The following is an 18,517-nucleotide window of genomic DNA, read 5'->3' on the forward strand; positions in this document are numbered from 1 at the left end:
GGAGTAGAAACGTGTGTCACCGGCCCTTCCACCAGGTGGCGCTCCGCTCCTCTCTGGGGTTTACCCTTTAGTGTGGACACATCTGATGATGTGTTAGATTAGCTGAGGCATCCCGGGCACTTCTTGAGATAAACCTGACCAGAAAACAATGCTGGGCCAAGCCACTCTCTACCTTCCAAGCCACAGTAGATTCAGCGGACCCTGCAGCTGGACCTACGGCATCGTCCATTGTTTCCAGAGCCCTTTCCTCAGCATAACGCGGGACCTGGTTCTCCAGGCTGCCGGCTCTGGTCCTGGGAAGCAGCACTCTGCCTGCCTGGCTCCACTAGGTGCCGACATTCCCACCCCACCGGCCTCTCGCGTGAACGGCCTCGCCTCTGCTCTGAGTCACTGCCACTCTAGGTCTTGGCGCCCCCAAGGAGCCCCAGCCTTCTCTTGTTCTGTACTCCTCTCTTGTCTTGTTAGGTTTGCACAATTGCGGGTCAGTTAAGAGGCTGAGATGTGACCTTGGTGTCCAGCCCCATCTTCCTGGGAGTCCCACTACCTGCATCAGCTTCTCGTCATGAGCTGAGAGAGCCCCTTTTCCTTGCTGCAGTTTCGACTCTCCTGGACTCCCTCCCCTGCCTGTGTCCGCTCTGAAAGGCAGCTCTTGAGCTCATTGGAGAGCAAAGATGACTCCAAGACCCCTGAAAGCAGGCTGCTCCTGCTCTGCCTCACACTTCTTAGGTGTCCTGCTGCAGCGGTCTTGGGGGATCTTGGTAGGATATCTTCACCGACATGGCCCAAGACCCTGGAACGGCGCCTGACACACAATGGGCACTCAAGAAATGCTTTTGAATGAATACGTGAATTAGGTTTTGCTTCAGTGCCCCACCTACAGTCACTTCTAGAATCTTTTGACTACAGTCACATACATGAAAGGAAAAAAAAATTCACAAATGCATCAATAGCGACTTACTTGTCCATCAGCAGGAGAGTTGCTCTCATAATTTAATAGAATATTTTCAGCTATTTGAAGAAATAAGTTATCTATATTTTAAATATTATTTAGTACAGTTGGGCTAAAATATCGCAGCAAATATCTACAGCCAAGCATTAGGATAGGCATTCACGAGAGTAGATTGGTGGTTATCTGGGGCCAGTGGGGGAGGCCTTTAGGGGGACGTGGTGAGTGACAGTGAGTGTGGGGTTTCTTTTTGAGGTGATGAAAATGTTTTAGAACTGACCGTGGTGATGGTCACACTACTTTGAGTACACTGAAAATCATTGACCTGAATATTTTAAATGAGTGAATTGTACGGTAGGCAAAAAGTATCTCAAGAAGGCTGTTATTTGAAAAAAAAAAAAAAAGAGAGACATAGGCATTCAAACATGAGTCTTCACTCTTCATTCCTACGGAAAATCCTTTGAGTAAACCATTCACGTTTTAAAAAGTCCTCTCTTCCTGCCTCCCCCCCCCGCCCCAGTTTGGCTCCTCTCGTAGCAATTAGGGCGCAGGCTACACAGAGCGCTTACCCTGGATATTTGTCTAGGAGTCTGTGGGGCAGCACAGACGTGGGTGCTGGACCGGGATGAAGCGCAAACTGATGGGCTGCGAGGCTGCTGCCCAAAGCTTGTGTCCCCAAGCCAGGAATAAGGAAGATTTGCCAGGCTGGGAGCCACTGCTTCAAGTTGCTTGAGGTTTTCCACAAGCAAAGGCCCAACTTGTAACAGGATTTCCAAGCTCCCAGTGTAGCAAAGTAAATACACCCCAGGCTTAATTATATGTGTTATGTAAAAATTGCCATCCTCTAAGGAGACACCAGGAGCAAGCAACTCACTCAGCTACTCACAAGTCTTTAAAAGAATCAAGATGATGGGGTAGTGTGTTAATGTATTTCAGAAATGATTTTTGTGGTATTTTATTTGGGGACTTTATGTTATAGCTTCTTCCATGAGCCATGTATCGGATGGAAGAATAATAATTCCTATTTTATAGAACTGTTGGGAAGATTAAAATAATGTGTGCAGGGCTCCTGGCACAGGGAGAGAATGGACTGTGCATTCTGTGATTGTTTATTACTAATCAGAGCAGGAGTTGGCTGTGTCTAGACCCTCCAGTCTTTTCACCCTGTCCACGTCCAGGCGGTTAAGGCCTCAGCTTCTGTGCCACATCGTTAGTGCCTTGGGTGTTTGGCCGGGGCTGGGGGGTGGGGGGAGTGTCACAGGAGAGCTGGCTGCTGGTCGTGGAGCCCGGCTCTGCTGCTTCCCGTCAGTGTGACTAGGGGCCAGTTTCTTCCCCAATACGATGAATTAAGCAAATTAGAAGCACTGTATCTGCTTTATAGGGTTGTTTTGAGGATTTAGTAGGCTAATATTTCTCAGGTGCTTAGAAGAGTGTCTAGCACACTGAAAGTGTTTGGATTTGTTGAATAGAGAGATGGCTAGAGAGCTGGGCTCTGACAGGGAAGAGGGAAGGGCCATGCTATGTGGCAGTGATGTTTGGAAGCTGGAGGTAAGGCTGAAAAGACCCAGTCCTGGGCACTTCCTCCTAGAAGCGAAAAAGGTGGGAGATATTTAGAAGTAGCCAAGACACAGCGACACCTGCTCTGTGGAATTTCCTCCCCTCTTGCCAGAGGACCTTTAGAAATGAGATAGATGCTCACTGCCCAGGGTGCCTAACATAGAAGACTGTGTAAAGCTGTTGTTTGGATTATCCAATGGGCTCCTAAGGTTGTGTTCGATGTAATACCAAGATTAATTCCATAAACTGGACTTTGGTAAAACCTAAAACATGATTTAAGAAATGGATACAAGTGGTAAGACAAAAGGCAGTCAGAAAAGAAATAAAAACCTGAGCTATCTGACTTTTGCTAAAGGAATTCTTTTTTTGTTGTTGCCTACTTCTAATATTTGAAGACTTCCAGGAGTATTCAGTTTGTCCCTTAAAACCCAACAGTGTTTACACAAGAATCTATTAGCCCTCCAGCTGAGCTTTTGGAGAAATGGGGATTTTGCGATGGGAAAGCTTCACATAACATCCTACCTTCTAAAGTATGATTAACAGCAGTCCTATTTTCAAATCTGTGTTAAGTCCGTCTGCATAGTTTGCTTAGCTTTTAGTTCAGTTTTGAATTATCATGAGCTCAATTTACCCCTTCATACGGGAAGACACAGCACACACACCCCCGGCCCAGCTCAAAACTCCATACACAGGCATTCAGAGAGGCTGTTGACCCTAAGAACCCAGCCGTCCACTTTTCTAGCACACGGCAGCATACAGTCCACCTACTGACCCAGGCCCTTGCTTCTCTGGCCTGCGGGCTGCGGTCGGAGGCCGCTGGCGGTAGAGTCTGCAGATGGGGAGGGCTTTGGCAAGGTGGTGTGGGTGGCCTCGACGGCAGTGGTCCCCGGTACCTGCGTCACAGTGACTGGCTGTGCTGCTGTCTCTGGACCTGATGGGCTCTGATCTGCTCTTGCGGTCTCACCTGCAAGAAAGTGGAATTACATTGGGGCTTACAGAATGGCTGGTAGGCTCTTCAGGACAGAAATAAGTAGTTCTTGGACACTAGCTATGAGCAAAGTCCTATGCTAGATGCTGTGGAGGCATGTACAATCTGGATGGAGGAATAAATCGATAAATGAACCAAAGATGAAATAATGATAAAATATTTAAAAGGCAGCTCAAAATAATAGCCACATAAACAAGGCTGAACATGATTAATCATCAAATTAATTTGCCGTACACCAGAAGCAATGGTTCGTGGATATATATGCTGTTTCAGTTAGTGTTGGCCTAGAAGTAAGGGGAGCTTTCAGGGCTCTCATTGTTTTAGAGAATGTGTCTTAGATGCTTTGGTTTTGGTTCATGACTAGCCGACTAACTCCTCTAGGTCCCAGTTTCCTCATCTATAAAATGGGGTAACAGAACTAATCAGATGGTAAAGACCATCTCGTTTCTTCTTCTAAACATTACTCCTCACCCACACGTGATGATTTATATTGCTTCCACAATTTTAAATAATCTGAATTTATTACAAATTATTTATGAATTTATTATGAATTTATAATTTATTATGAATTATTTATGTTGAGGGCATGGGGGCAAATGGCCCACTGGACCTTGGGATTGTATAGAGAACCCTGTGTCCACGTCAGAAGGAAACACCACATAGTCCCCAAAGTGAGCAGCACCCCAGTCCTGGGAGGGAACAGCAGCCACCCTCACCCGTGCCTCTTGGACCCCATGGCAGGTGTGCCATCCTACATCTGTGCATCTGTGTTAGTTTCCTGGGGATGCTATAACTAATTACCTTAAGCTCAGTGGCCTAAAACGACAGGAATGTAAGTCCCTCAGAGTTCTGGAGGCAGAAAGCTGGAATCAGCATCACTGGGCTGACCTCCGTCCAGAAGCTCTAAGGTAGAATCTGCTTCTTGCCTCTTCTGTTTCCTGGTGGCAGTGGCATTCCTTGACTTGACACCCTGCCAGTCTTCAAGGCCGGCATCCTCAATTCGCCGTCTGCTCTACTTTTATGTGGCCTTCCCTTCTGTGTGTTAAATCTCCTTCCCCCTCCTCTTACGAGGGTGCATGCGATTGCATTGAGTCTCCCTGACAACCCTGCTCTCAGCCTAGGATCACCGCCACGCCCCGCCCCTGCCATCCAAAGATCCTTAACTTAATCACACCAGCACAGCCTCCCAGCCTTTTTGCCCCTAGCCCTTTTTTGCCGTGTAAGAAGACATCTGCAGATTCCAGGATTAGGATACGGATATCTTTTCAGGGGTTGCTTTTTCAGCCTATGACAGCATCCCAGCTCTAGCCGTAACTCTGCTTAAGGATGAAGCATCTTTGGTACACAGAACAGCAGGCCAAGGGGGTAGCATCTGAGATAGAAAGCTCTACACTCTGCGGGGACCACCCCGCCTCCTCTTGGGCATGGCACTGCGTGCTGGGCCATGTCAGACTGCAGCCCTGTCCAGATGTGTAGACAAACATGAGGTGGGGTCGGGTGTTCAGACCCACTGCCCAGCACTGTACTCGCCAGTTCCCGCCCCCACCCCCACCCCCCGCTGTCCCCCGACCCTGTCACCTCCTGTGGGAGTCAGAGCACTGACCTGGGAGCACAGGTCAGCACAGAACACCCTGGAACTGGGCTGGAGTTTGGCCATCCTGTCTGCTCTTGCAGGCGGTAGGCTGGCAGGGCAGGAAGCGGATCCCGCATTTACCCTGATGCTTGCTAGCAGTTGGTCATCTTTAAATCCTCCTGGAGACTGTGCCAGACTAATTGCTAAAGAGCTGGCAGCGGCCTCAGGGGTTCAGCCAGTCTTCACGCCATCCTTGGGCAAAACTAAACTTGAGTGATTTATGATGTTTCCATGACTCTAAAGGAACTGAGCTTTCATAACAAGTCCTAGGGAAGTTTCTAATTTCTCCAAAGTACTCCTCTGTTATACCCTCTGGTAAACGCTACCAGGCATTAATGCCTCTTTAGGGAGACGAAGGCTCAGGTTCATACAGGGAAAAGACAGAATCACTCGTATATTTTATGAAATAGGATATATCACTAATTTGGAGAGAAAGCTATAAATAAACTGACAGTACATTGTACTTGCAAATTATTAATTAAAGCACAATTAATTAAATTAAAAACTCACTTGAAAATAGTGAATATTTTTGCCGCTTTAAACTCATTAGGTACTAAGGATCTGGATATCTTTTTCTCCTACCATTGGCTAATTCTGAGGTTGCCAATCTGCTTCCCTGCCAGTCTGCTTTTGCTGATATTGATTTGCTAGATAGCAAATAAAATATCCTGTGGACAGCCATTTATGTTACTTGCTTAGAACACACATAGTTTCAAGCATAAATAAATTCAACCAACAGAGCCATCTCCTTGGTCTTCCACATTCTTCCATGGAAGACCTAGTCATTTTTGCCTGCTCTCCTTCAAGGAATAGAACTGTCTCTAAGAGGGAGATAGAGAAAATACCCCAAATGATTCCAGTTGCTTATTGAATATAATGCCTGGTGTGACACCAAGTGAATTCTTCATGAGACCAGGTTCCTTTTGAGCAATTTGAAATAAAACTACCAAAGAATAGTTTCTTTGTACAACTTCAGCTATGTGGAAGCTTAGGCTTTTTTCAAAGATTTTCATGGGAAAACATTTCAAAACTTCCCTCAGACTCTTGACATGTTATTCTTTGGACAAGGTCAAGAATAGCTCGAGACTCAACCACACCAAAGGGTCCCCAGCTGCCTGTACCTGGACATCACTAGGATTGCAATGGGGGTGATCCAGGGCTCTATTCAGAGATTCTGATCCACTGAGCTAGGGTGGGCCGGGGAAATCTGACTGGAGAAGCATGGCCAGCTCCAGGCGCCTGGACTTTTGGCCCCAGCCCTCGCCAGCCTGGCCACGAGGCTTTCTCCGGTCTTCTGAGCCTGGCTCCCTCTGCTGTAAAGTGGGCATGGTCAGACCTACTTGGGGGGCCGCTGTCACAGTTAGAGGCCGTGTCTATAAGGGGGCTGCACAGCGCTTGTCACAAGGCAGACTTCTGATAAATGCCAGCAGCTGACACCATCGTGATACACCTGCCCCCCCCCCCCCCCAGGGCAGGGTTGCGATGCTTGAGGGGATCATCCTAACCTGATTTATCTGTTCACTCCCATTCTAGGAGAGATCAGGAAGCATCTTGTTAGGGGCAGGTTGGGACCTGAGCAGCTGCTGGTCTGTGCATCTCCAGTTCTCCCTCTTCCTTCCGTTTCTAAAGGAATTTTATCACCAAAGAAACAGTGGCAATCAAGGGGCCACCCTTTTTACTGTTCTCACTGGATTTTTCATTTGAATTGTTGAGACGCACTGCATGGTGGGACTGTCACTTGAAAGAGGTTTATCTAATTTTGAGGCTGGATAAGACCCCAGTATCTCTTCTATGCTGGAATCCTTACAGCTGAGTTCAGAGTCTGCCACCAAATGTGCTCAACACATGGTTACTGAATGACTGAATTTAATTTTTCAGACTCAGACAACTCTGGATGGTCTTGTGATAAGAGGCTGATAGTGAGAAATGGAGATGGTGTCATGGGAGATATGGTGATGGGAGATATGGCTTTCGCTAGTTTTAAACGTGCATGGCATTGGAATTCCCTGCTTGTCCAGTGGTTAGGACTCGGTGCTTTTACTGCCAAGGATCCAGGTTCAATCCCTAGTTGGAGAACTAAGATCTCACAAGCAGGATGGTATGGCCAAAAAATATATGTACATAGCAGCCCAGTGTGAGAAGGCGCCAGCTCCTCTGCGTTCCTCCTGGTGGTCAGTGAGTCAGGTCTGCTGGGTGGGCAGTGCCTAGCTGGCCACAGTGCAGGGTCAGAGAGAGAGGTTTTGGAACTAGTCTCTGCTATGCAGGACCTAGAAACCAACTGATCTGGCCATCTAAGTCACCATTGGTTGTGATTGGTTTCTCTCCCCTCACCCTGACCCACTTCAGGGGGATGCCAGTAGAGTTCTAGTGTCGTCAAGGCCCATTAGAGTGGCACCCTTGGGGTATCTGAAATGGGGGTGTCCTGGCGCTCTGCCTCAGGGGTGGGACAGGTGTCTGGCAAAGTCACAGGAGGGAGTGTGGGAATCTGTCCAGATTCTGGCCATGGCCCAGCGCAGAAGCCAGAAGGCCCCAGGCCCCGCTTTCTGTCCCCGCTTTCTGCATGAGGAGAGGTGTCACTGAACTTCCCAAGTGGGGCCGTGCTGGCAGAACTGTGCTGTCGATGGCCCCACCTGACCCAGGCCCCTCAGCAGAAGGACTTGAAGAAGGGGAGGGGTCCGAGGCCACCTCTGGAGGAGAGCAGTGTGCAGGGTAAGAGGATGTTCCCTCCCTCGCTTCATGCTTCGTCCTCTTCCCGGGCCCACAGCAGAAGGGGACAGGGGACATCTCAGAAACGGTCCATGGGGCGCCACCCTCTGCTTGTGGGAGGCTTAAGGAAGAGTTGATTCTGTGCAGTTAAACAAGCAAAAACAGGTCTAGATTACTGGAATAGTTAAGAAGTCATTAAAGATATTATTGGAGAGTAATTGGGGCGGGGAATGAAAAAGAGCTTCTATCTGAATAATAAGTGCCTCGAGTCAGGATTCTTTATATACACTATAATTGGCAGAATAAAAATACAGGGTAACAGTGTAGAGAGGGCTTTTGGAGCCAGACTGACTGGATTTGATTCTCAGCTCTGCTACTTACTTGCTGTGTGGCAAAGGGCAAGTTACTAAATTTCTCTGGTGCTGTGATTTCTTTAGGGCTAAGAATAGTGTTAATACATATCCGTGGTATTGCTGGGGTGATCAAATACAAAGATCAGGTGAATGTTCCAATGATCTTGGAACAATGCCTGGCACACAGCAAAAGCTCAATAAATGCTAGCTAGCTTATATTGCCCATTTTAAAGCCATATTCACTTTATGGACAGGAACAAAGTCAGCTAGCCTGTCAAGCTTCTGGGGGTTGCTGTTCAGGCGCTCAGTAGTATCCAGCCCCTGCAGCACACCAGGCTTTCCTATTCTTCACCATTTCTGTTCCATCATTATTTCAAGTTTCTGGAAGTAATGTTCAATCCCACCATAAAACAACTCACAGCTTCTCTTTGATGAGAAATCAAAGTATTACCCCACCACCCCCACGCCCCCCACCCCTGGTGAAAGGACAGGAATGCATAGCATAGTTACTGCTTTTACACAGAAACCCAGAAAAAGATATTTTCCTAGCCTGAGTTCTCTCTGTACCCCCTTAGTGGTTCACAGAAAGCTGGGGTTGGCACAACCTCACAGATAGTGTAGTTTTGGCTGGTGTCATTGAGATTAGTGGCTTGCTATTGTCACAGAAGCCACATCACCTTCTTTGCTTCCCTTCATTTCATACCTAAGTAGAGACAGTCTTTTCCCTTTTAGCCACCAGGGAACATTTCCACACAGAATGTCATGTCATCTTCTAAAGTAGCAATGCAATAAAATTCAAGGCAACAGTCATTCTGAACAAAAATGACAGAAACACAGAGATAATCTCAGAATTGCAAAAACAAAAATAAAGCCTCAGTCTTCAGCCCACTGATTTCTGTGCCCGCGTTCCTGGCATCTGTTAAAATATTACTGGAGTCAGTGGAGCTTGACCGGTTAAGATGCTAATTTCCACCCTATCTTCTAAAACACAGAATTGCCTGATTACAAAATCAGAAGATTTAGATGAAATCACACGTAGACACTTGCCTGCTTTGGCAGCTGGGCTTTTAGATGATGAATATGTAAGAGACAATGGGTAGGTTACACCCTTTTGGGGTTTACCTTCTGTAAAAAAAAAAAAAAAACCTATTTATTTCTGGAGCTAGAGATTTTAGATGGTTGCATCCTGATAAGTTCCCTCCTTCTGATTTGTTTCTCTTGAGTTTAAGGAAATCAGTCCATCTCCACCAGCCTCCCATCCTTTGCTGAATTGTTGATTACAGTGAGAAAGTCAAGTGGCATTATGTTTTTCTGTATTGCCTGTGTTTTATTAATATTAGAAAGGAAACCATAACATCTTCGTGACTCAGAATTAACATGAGCAACCCTTATTTGCTCGCGAAGATGTGACCTGGAGGTGAAGTTTTCATACGTGTGACTCTGAATGTTAAACCGGGTCAGTAGATGAAAATCCTCCCTATACTCTCCTGGACACGAGAGCTCCGGCGGCTGACTGGCTGTGCGTGAACGACTACCTCTCACTTTCATGGACCCTGTGGGACCCATCTGAATTCCACAGCGCTAGAGAAACTTGAAAGTAGGTAAATAGAGATCAGCCTTGGAAACAGCCGTTTGTTGCCCACCCAGGGAGTGACAGTTTGGAGAAGGAATGCTAATGTGTATCAGGGAAGCGGTGGGGGCATAAACAGGAAAAATGACTGGGGTTGAGTAGGCAAGCCTCAAGCCTGGTGTGACTGAACAAGCCTGTGAAGACTGCTCCCCACGGTGGTCCTCTGCCAGAGAGTTAGCCTGCAGTTCCACCAGGGAGCCTCATTCCGAGGAAATGGAAACTGTCAGTAGAACACAAGCCCCCCTGAGGCAGGTAATTGGTCTCACTTGGTGGCTGTCAAGTCCCAGGGCCTGGAGAGTGTCTGGAATGTAGGAGATGCTCAGTAAGTATAACTGAGGAATTACCTTAGTGCTTAGATCTCTGTTTCCTGGTAGCTCACACAGTAAAAAAGCTGTCCTGAATGCAGGAGACCCAGCTTTAACCCTTGGCTTGAGAGGATCCCCTGGAGAAGGGGATGGCAACCCACTCCAGTATTCTTGCCTGGAGGATTCCATGGACAGAGGAGCCTGGTAGGCGGCAGTTCATGGGGGTCACAAAGAGTTGGACATGACTGAGTGACTAACTTTCACTTAGATCTCTGTTAAAATTTAAATACACTCGGAAGGGGTCTCACCTGTTATGTGATATTTCCACCTGATAATGAAAGCATTTTTAACTCTCAACCCAAGGGAATATTGGTATAGGATGGGCTTGGAGAGGAGACAGTGTAGAGTGTCAGATAGGAGATGGGCAGTGGAACGGAATCTAGTGCCTGGGTTCACCAAAGTTCCTTCTGGAACAAGGAACAGCAAGAGTCATGAGGCAGAATGGGTAACAGGGTCTCAGGAAGGGTTTGGGATTGAGAGCAAGAAAATCTGTTTGTTTCTATTTTGCCAGTGATTGACTGCCTCAACCTCTAAGACTCTTGGTGTTTGTTTTTTTAATTCAGAAAATATGCATAATGATATGGACCAACTTACTATGCAATGTTGTAGGGATCTGAAGGGAAAAACATAGTTAAGATGTTTTGGAACCATATATCACCATAGAGATGCGAAGAAGTTCTTCTGGTGTTAGCTACCAATGTCACTCAAGGTGAGAAAGAGGCACATGTTTGGGCTCAGGGGAGTTACTTCCTCTAATGAAAGCCCGCCTGGAGCAGGGTGGGCACCCTGGTTCGGCCCTGCTCCAGGTGGACCGTGTGTGCTGTGGTAAGTTACCGTTTTGTCTTTGCGATCCCATGAACTGTAGCCCACCAGGCTCCTCTATCCATGGGATTCTCCAGGCAGGAATACTGGAGTGGGTTGCCATGCTCTCCTCCAGGGGATCTTTCTGACCCAGGGATCAAACCTGCATCTCTTGCGTCTCTTACTTTTTCCATATTGACAGGCGGGTTCTTTACCACTAGCATGAACTGTGAAGCCCAGGTGGACAGTGAGTGGGGCTATTTCAGACCCGAGGAGGGTGCCTTGGTGAGGCCTCACTTTATCCATAGCAAATGCCACAGGGACACCGGCTCTTCAGTTTCCTATTCTTCTCACATCTAAAACCCTGTGATTCTCTCTGTTTCTATTCAGAAGGAAAAGGAGCCTGAGCTCAGCTTTCTGAAATGTGGATCAGAGGACAAACAGGCAGTATTAGGAAGTCCCTCTCTGACCTTTCCCATCTCTGAACTGTGGAAGGACTGTGCTGAACAAAAAGACAACCCCTCTTCTGCCCCCTCCCAGCCTGCCAACGTGAATTAATTAAAGGCGCATAGCAACATGTGACAATCGGAAATAAAAGCCTAGAGAAAGGTCACGAAGGCATCTGAACCTTCAGGAGAGGACTCTGACATGATCCAGCAAAACTCGCTGGCTGTGAGCCACTGGGCAGTGGATGAGCAAGCTCTGGCCGCTGTCAGCTGAGACCCTTATGTGGCATTGGGCTCTCCAAACTCATTCACTGGTAGTCATTGCAGAGCACATATGCTTATTATCAATGGCAAAAAGGGTTTCTGGTTAAATGTCACCAGGTGGAATGAGATGACACAGCAGTTGAGACATATAGGGAATAACACAGCAGATTGATTTTCATTAAAAAAATCCAAAACATCTCTACTCTTACGGAATTACTTTTTCTTTTAAACCTCTATTAGGATTCTTGGACTGCAGGCTAAGCACCGAAGACTGAAACCCTGTTATTCCCCCAGGAGCTACTTGGTAAACACCAACGTGGAAATTATACTTCTAAGTTTGGCAAATTTGTATTCTAGACCTTAGTATTTTCATATGGCCCCTGTTTTGTTATGAGGTAAAGCTTACAGCACTATGATTAATGATCTCCCACTACCGGACATAGAAACTGGTATGGTTTGAACCCTGGATGTGCAGAATTCCACACGTAAGAGGACACAGAGATTGCTCAAGTTAGAAGATCTGATTGTAGTCCTACTAAAATTATGATCAAAGGATGGTAGAGGTTGGGACACGGGGCATCTAAAGGTGCAAAAATCCCACCCGGATTGGAAGGCCTGCTATATTATGAGACATTTCTCTCTTCCTTGCTTTAGCTGGCCTTCCACAGGTGGTGCCTTCTCAGGAGAGTCACATGGCTCCTGATTTTGTGGGGAATGCCAGAAAAGTTTGCTAGAATGTATTTAAAATCCTGCAGTGTCTCTTTGGAGAAAATGAGAGATTCAAGGTCCAGTGCAGAGTAAACAGTACAAGGTAAAGATATAACACTGTCTTGTGCTCAAACGCTGATGGGGCATGTCAAAAGCTGGAAGGGCTCCCAGTGGCCAAACCTGGAAATTTTGAGCATCAAAAAGAATAATGATGATAATAGTCTATAACATGTTGTATTTTAAAAAATAATCTGTATGTCCACCATGGTACTTGGAAAAATAGTTGTGTGGGGGGAGGAGGGCTTATTTCTTTATGTAAGAACACTAGCTAATAAATGTGGAAGAATAAGGATAATTTTTCAATTTCTGACTTTACTCTTGTTATGGTAAGGATCACTGATGGATATTAAAACCATTGGGTGAATTTTGGGTTAGGGGGACAAGCTGTTTTGAAGTATCATCCTACAGATTGCTATTAATTACAAAGTATCTTTTACCATGGAGAGATATTATAAAGTATCCAAGCTATCAAATTAAGCATCACCAACAAATGGACAAAATGACATTCTGTGTCTCCTTATGACCATTTATGATACTACACAATGGATATGCTATGGTACTATCTATGTAGTATCTTTGCCAAAATATTTAACCTGAACCCGAGCATGAGGCAATAGCCAGACCTGTTTATGGTCCAGATTGTGGAACATAGTACTAGATGACTGGCTGAGACTTCAAAAATATCATCGCAGGACTTCTCTGGTGGGCCAGTGGTTAAGAACCTGCCCACCAATACAGGGGACAGGGGTTCGATCCCTGGCCTGGGGACATGTCATAGACCAACTAGGCCTGTGTGCCACAACTATTGTGCCCACTTGCCCTCAAGCCTGTGCTCCTCCACAAGAGAAGCGACCGCAAGGAGAATCCCATGCACTGCAACAAAGACCCAGCACAGCTGAAAAAAAAAAAAAAAAAGTCATCGCTACTCATGACCAAAAATGGAAGTGTGGTGGTAGACGGGTCTAGATTAAAGGGAACCAAATAGACATGGCAAGTAAATACAATGGGTGATCTTTGATTGTAGATCCACCCCCTAACAGAAGAAGAAATTATTGTGAAGAATATTTTGGGTATAGTTGGATATAATTGAATCAGACTATTTCTTATTTTTCATATTTATTAATATTCATTAACATTATTGTAGCAATGCTAATATTTTTAAGGCATTGTACTGTGGTTATTTAGGAAAATGCTTTTGTTCTTACCAGATGTGTGCTGAAGTATTAAGGGATAATTGTCATCATGCTGGTGGCTTACTTTCACACAGTTTAAGCAAAATATAAATAGATAGATAAAGCAAGTATAGCAAAATATTACCAATTGGTGTATCTGGGTGAAGGGAATATGGGTATTCGTGGTACTATATTTTCATTTTCCCATAAACTTAAAAGCTTTCAAAATAAAAGGTTAGGTTAGGGAAATTCACAAAAATAAAAGGAGGGGAACAGGCAGGTCATGATAATACAGAGATACTTGGTTATCTTTTTACTGTGAACTCACATTGGCCATTAGGTCATTGACAGTACCTCTTTGGAAGAGGGCAAAAAAAAAAAAAAGTGAAAATGATTATCTATAAAATCCTATGGAGCCAGATAGTGAGAACTGATTAACAGTGAAACAATTAGTCTTAAAAAAGAAATCTCAAATAGTTGTAGCTCAGTTCTCTAAAAGCCTGTCCCTATCTATTCATTTACCAGACTTCTCAAGGAGTAAGCTAGATATGAGGAACATTTGGCATAACTAAAGGAGTAACTCAAAAACCCAAGTTATTAAATGTAATTCACTTAATTAAAAGTTTGATTGGACTTACTGATAGCTGCTGTGTGTTTAAAATGAGTAATTGGAGCCTTTTTATATTTCCAGACTTGGTAGTGATTTATCACTGTAATTAGAATTCATTGTTTCATGATCCTAATTATCAGAAGAACTAATGCTTCAGATTTTTATGTAATGAGGTGGGCCATGAAATAAAGCTAACAGCACGCTGAGAAGAGCACATTTCATCCCCTGAGGTCACTTAACCCAGGTGTCGGTTATAGGGCAGCACGTCTCCAGGGCGTACACGTACCTGAGACGACAAAGGATTCTCTCCATCGTGGAAGGGATAATGACCGGACACCGTTGGAGTAACTCCCTTTATAGCCAGACTGTCCAGCCACTTTCCGAACAAGTATTTTCCCTCCTGAATTATCAAGTACACCACTGTGAAGAGAGAAAAAACTTTTTTTGAAGAAAGAGGAGAAGAATATTGTTTGACATATAATAGACTATGAAACCAGTCACCATCTTAATTTTTTTCTTATTCTACATGTTATACATTAAAATCTTTTTTAATCGAAGTATTGTTGATTTACAATGTTGTGGTGGTTTCAGCTGTGTAGCATAGTCATTCAGTCATTCATATACGTGTATTTATTCTTTTCCACATTCTTTTCCTACACAGGTTATTACAGAGTATAGACTTCCCTGTGCCGTACAGGGGGCTTCCCTGGTGGTGGCTCAGATGGTAAAGAATTTGCCCGCAATATGGGAGGCCTGGGTTCGATCCCTGGATTCGGAAGATCCCCTGGAGGAGGGCATGGCAACCCCCTCCAGTATTCTTGCCTGGAGAATCCCCAAGGACAGAGGAACGTGGCGAGCTGCAGTCCACGGGGTCACAAGGAGTCGGACACAACTATGATTGTGTGCGCCTGAGTGCTTAGTCACTTCAGTTGTGTCCAGCTCTTTGCGGCCCACGGCCCACCAGGCTTTTCTGACCGTGGGATTTTCCAGGCAACAATACTGGAGTGGGTTGCCGTGCCCTCCTCCACGGGCTTTTCCTGACTCAGGGATGAATCCATGTCTCTTACATCTTCTACGCTGGCAGGCAGGATCTTTACCACTAGCACCACCTGGGAAGCCCACAGTAGGTTCCTGCTGGTTATCTATTTTATATATAGCAGTGTGTATATTAAACCCAAGTTCCTAATTTATACACCCCCCCACCCATGTTTTCCCCTTGATAACCATAAGTTTGTTTTTGAAATCTGCGACTTGTTTCTGTGAGTTGTTCTTTTTTTTTTTTTTATAAATAAGTTCATTTGTATAATTTCTTTTTAGATTTTGCTTATAAGGGATATCTTACAATATTTCTCTTTTTCTGACTTCACTCAATATAAGTCCTGTAAGTCTAATATAAATGAATATATGTCCATTCACTCTAAGTCCATCCATGTTGCTGCAAATGGTATTATTTCATTCTTTTTAATGACTAATATTCATTGTATATAGGTACCATATCTTCTTTATCCATTCTTCGGTCAGTGGATATCTAGGTTGCTTCCATATCCTGGCTGTAGTGCAGGGTGCTGCAATGAACACTAGAGTGCATGTGTCTTCTTGAATTATGGTTTTCTCCAGATACATGCCCAGGAGTGAGATTGCTGGATCACATTATAGTTCATTTTTACTTTTTTAAGGAACCTCCAAACTGTTCTCAATAGTGGTTGTACCAATTTACATTCCCATCAACAGTGTGGGAGTGTTTCCTTTTCTCCACACCCTCTCCAGTGTTTATGGTTTGTAGACTTTTTGATGATGGCATTCTGACCAGTGTGAGGTGATACCTTGTTATTATCTGGATTTGCATGTTTCTGATAATTAGTGATTTAAATATCTTTTCAGGTACTTTTTGGCCATCTGCATGTCTTCTTTGGAGAAATGTCTATTTAGATCTTCTACTCATTTTTGGATTGAGTTGTTTCTTTGACATAGAGATACATGAGTCATTTTTATATTTTGGAGATTAATACCTTGTCAGTAGCTTTGTTTGCAAATATTTTCTCCCATTCTATGGGTTGTCTTTTCATTTTGTTTATGGTTTCCTTTGCTGCACAAAATCTTTTAAATTTAGTTAGCCCTTGTATGTTTATTTTTGCTTTTGTTTTTGTACTCTAGGAGGTGGATTCAAAAAATATATTGCTGCAATTTATGTCAAAGAGTGTTCTGTCTATGGTTTCCTTTAAAAATTTTATAGTGTCTAGCCTTACTTTTAGCTCTTTGAACCACTTTGAGTTTACTTTTGTGTTAAAGAATATTTGTTCTAACTTCATTATTTTATACATAGCTATTTAGTTTTCCCAGCTCTTATTGAAGAGACTGTCTTTTCTCCATTGTATATTCTTGCCTCCTAAATTAACTGACCATAAATGCATGGGTCTATTTCTGGGTTTTCTATCCTATTCTATTGATCTATATTTCTGTTTTTGCTCCAGTACCATACTTTTTTGATTACTGTCATTTTGTAGTACAGTCAGAACTTGGGGAGCCTAATCCCTCCAGCTGTTTTTCTTTTTCTATATAAGGTTAGTTCTTAACTTTATTTTCACATGCTATTCTTTTAGTTTTATAAATATTTAACCATTTTTTCCCATCAACTTAAAAATTGTTTTAATTGGAAGATAATTATAATATTGTGTTGGTTTCTGCCATACATCAACATGAATCAGCTACAAACTTATTTTTTTAAGTCTTTATTGATTTTGTTATATTATTATTTCTGTTTTATTATGTTTTGATCTTTTGGCCACAAGGCCTGTGGGATCCTACCTCCCTGACCAGGGATCGAACCTGCATCCCTTGCATTGGAAGGTGAAGTCTTAACCACTGGACCACCAGGGAAGTCCCCCAAAATGTTTTCTATTTGGAGGAAAATAGCTGTATAATGTTGTATTGGTTTCTGCCATACAAAATGAAAATCAGCATAATTATATATGTGTATATGTATATATATGTGTGTGTGTGTGTGTACACCTTCCCTCTTGAGCCTCCCTCCCCACTCTCCCCTCATCACACCCCTCTAGGACATCACAGAGCACCAGGCTTGGCCCCTGTGCTATAACGCAACTTCCCACCAGCTATCTTACAGATGATAGTGTGTGTATATATATATATATCAGTGCTACTTTTTCAATTCATCCCACCCTTTCACCGCTACTGTTTTTCTTTCTCTTTGTGGCCCTATGAGCTATATAGTCCATGGAATTCTCCAGGCCAGAATACTGGAGTGGGTAGCCTTTCCCTTCTCCAAGGGATCTTCCCAACTCAGGGATCAAACCCAGGTCTCCCTCATTGCAGGCGGATTGAGCCAGAGATGTTGAGGTAAGTTCCTTCTTTTCCCACTCTCTGGAGAGTTTTTATCATAAACATGTGTTGAATTTTGTCAGAAGCTTTTTTTGCATCTATTGAGATAATCATATTGATTTTTATTATTCAGTTTGTTACTATGGTGCATCATACCAGTTGATTTGAGGATACTGAAGAATCTTTGCACCCCTGGGATAAATCCCACTTGATCATGGTGGATGGTCTTCTTAATGTATTGTTTGATTTAGTTTGCTAGTGTTTTGTTGAGTATTTTTGCATCTGTGTTCATTAATGATATTCAGCCACCATCTTTATTTAGAGATATGAAAGCAGGGAGAGGAAGAAAACCTCCACCTTGCAGCCCAGCCCCATGTATGGTGCTTCCATCACATGGCCTGGCCGCTGACCTCCCAGGTCTGATGTCCTTCTCTTTCATATTACAGGACCTGATCATGCTTCAGATTTCTTTTTAGTTTCTTATATACATATGTATAAATACATATATATGTATGCATATGTGCATATATATAAATGATTATTTAATTTAATCCTCATTTCTTTTTCCTTCACAAGTTTCTCTTTGATGTCTTAATTGTGACTAGTTCTCCCTGATGTAAAACCTCTTTCCTGACAATTTCCAGTTTGGTTTTGTGACATCACAGAATGATTTCAACTATCTCAAAGGGTGGTACAATATTTTTAAAAGCACATTATTCCTTTTATTTTGGGCCAGGGAAGATGTGTAAGCTAAACTAAACTCATTTAAAAGAGTTCCCAAAGGTTGGAAATTGTTTCTTTAATGTCTAGGATTTTGAAGGTTTTAGATTCTGATATGACAGTAACTGATGTATCTACCTCTTTGCTTCCACTGAAGCAGGGGCTCCGGTAAGTCATTTCCCTGGCCCAGAGCCTGACGCGGCTCCCTTGGGCATCTGT

At 44.0% G+C, this 18,517-nt stretch overlaps 1 protein-coding gene across 2 annotated transcripts in view; it reads right to left on the reverse strand.

Moving 5' to 3' along the window:
• Positions 1-18,517, reverse strand: part of VIT (vitrin) — a 125,512-nt gene that overhangs the window by 46,745 nt on the left and 60,250 nt on the right. Inside the window, exons 5-7 of one of the 2 annotated variants that reach the window (XM_004006026.5) lie at positions 14,526-14,659; positions 9,231-9,308; positions 3,276-3,467 (exon numbers count right to left, since the gene is read on the reverse strand). In XM_004006026.5, the coding sequence (XP_004006075.2) occupies positions 3,276-3,467; positions 9,231-9,308; positions 14,526-14,659 (404 nt within the window). The remainder of the gene's footprint in view (positions 1-3,275; positions 3,468-9,230; positions 9,309-14,525; positions 14,660-18,517) is intronic. The other variant, XM_012173556.4, reaches the window with a different exon arrangement.

The sequence above is a fragment of the Ovis aries genome, chromosome 3, assembly GCF_016772045.2.
Source record: "Ovis aries strain OAR_USU_Benz2616 breed Rambouillet chromosome 3, ARS-UI_Ramb_v3.0, whole genome shotgun sequence".
In the NCBI taxonomy this organism is placed as follows: Eukaryota; Metazoa; Chordata; class Mammalia; order Artiodactyla; family Bovidae; genus Ovis; species Ovis aries.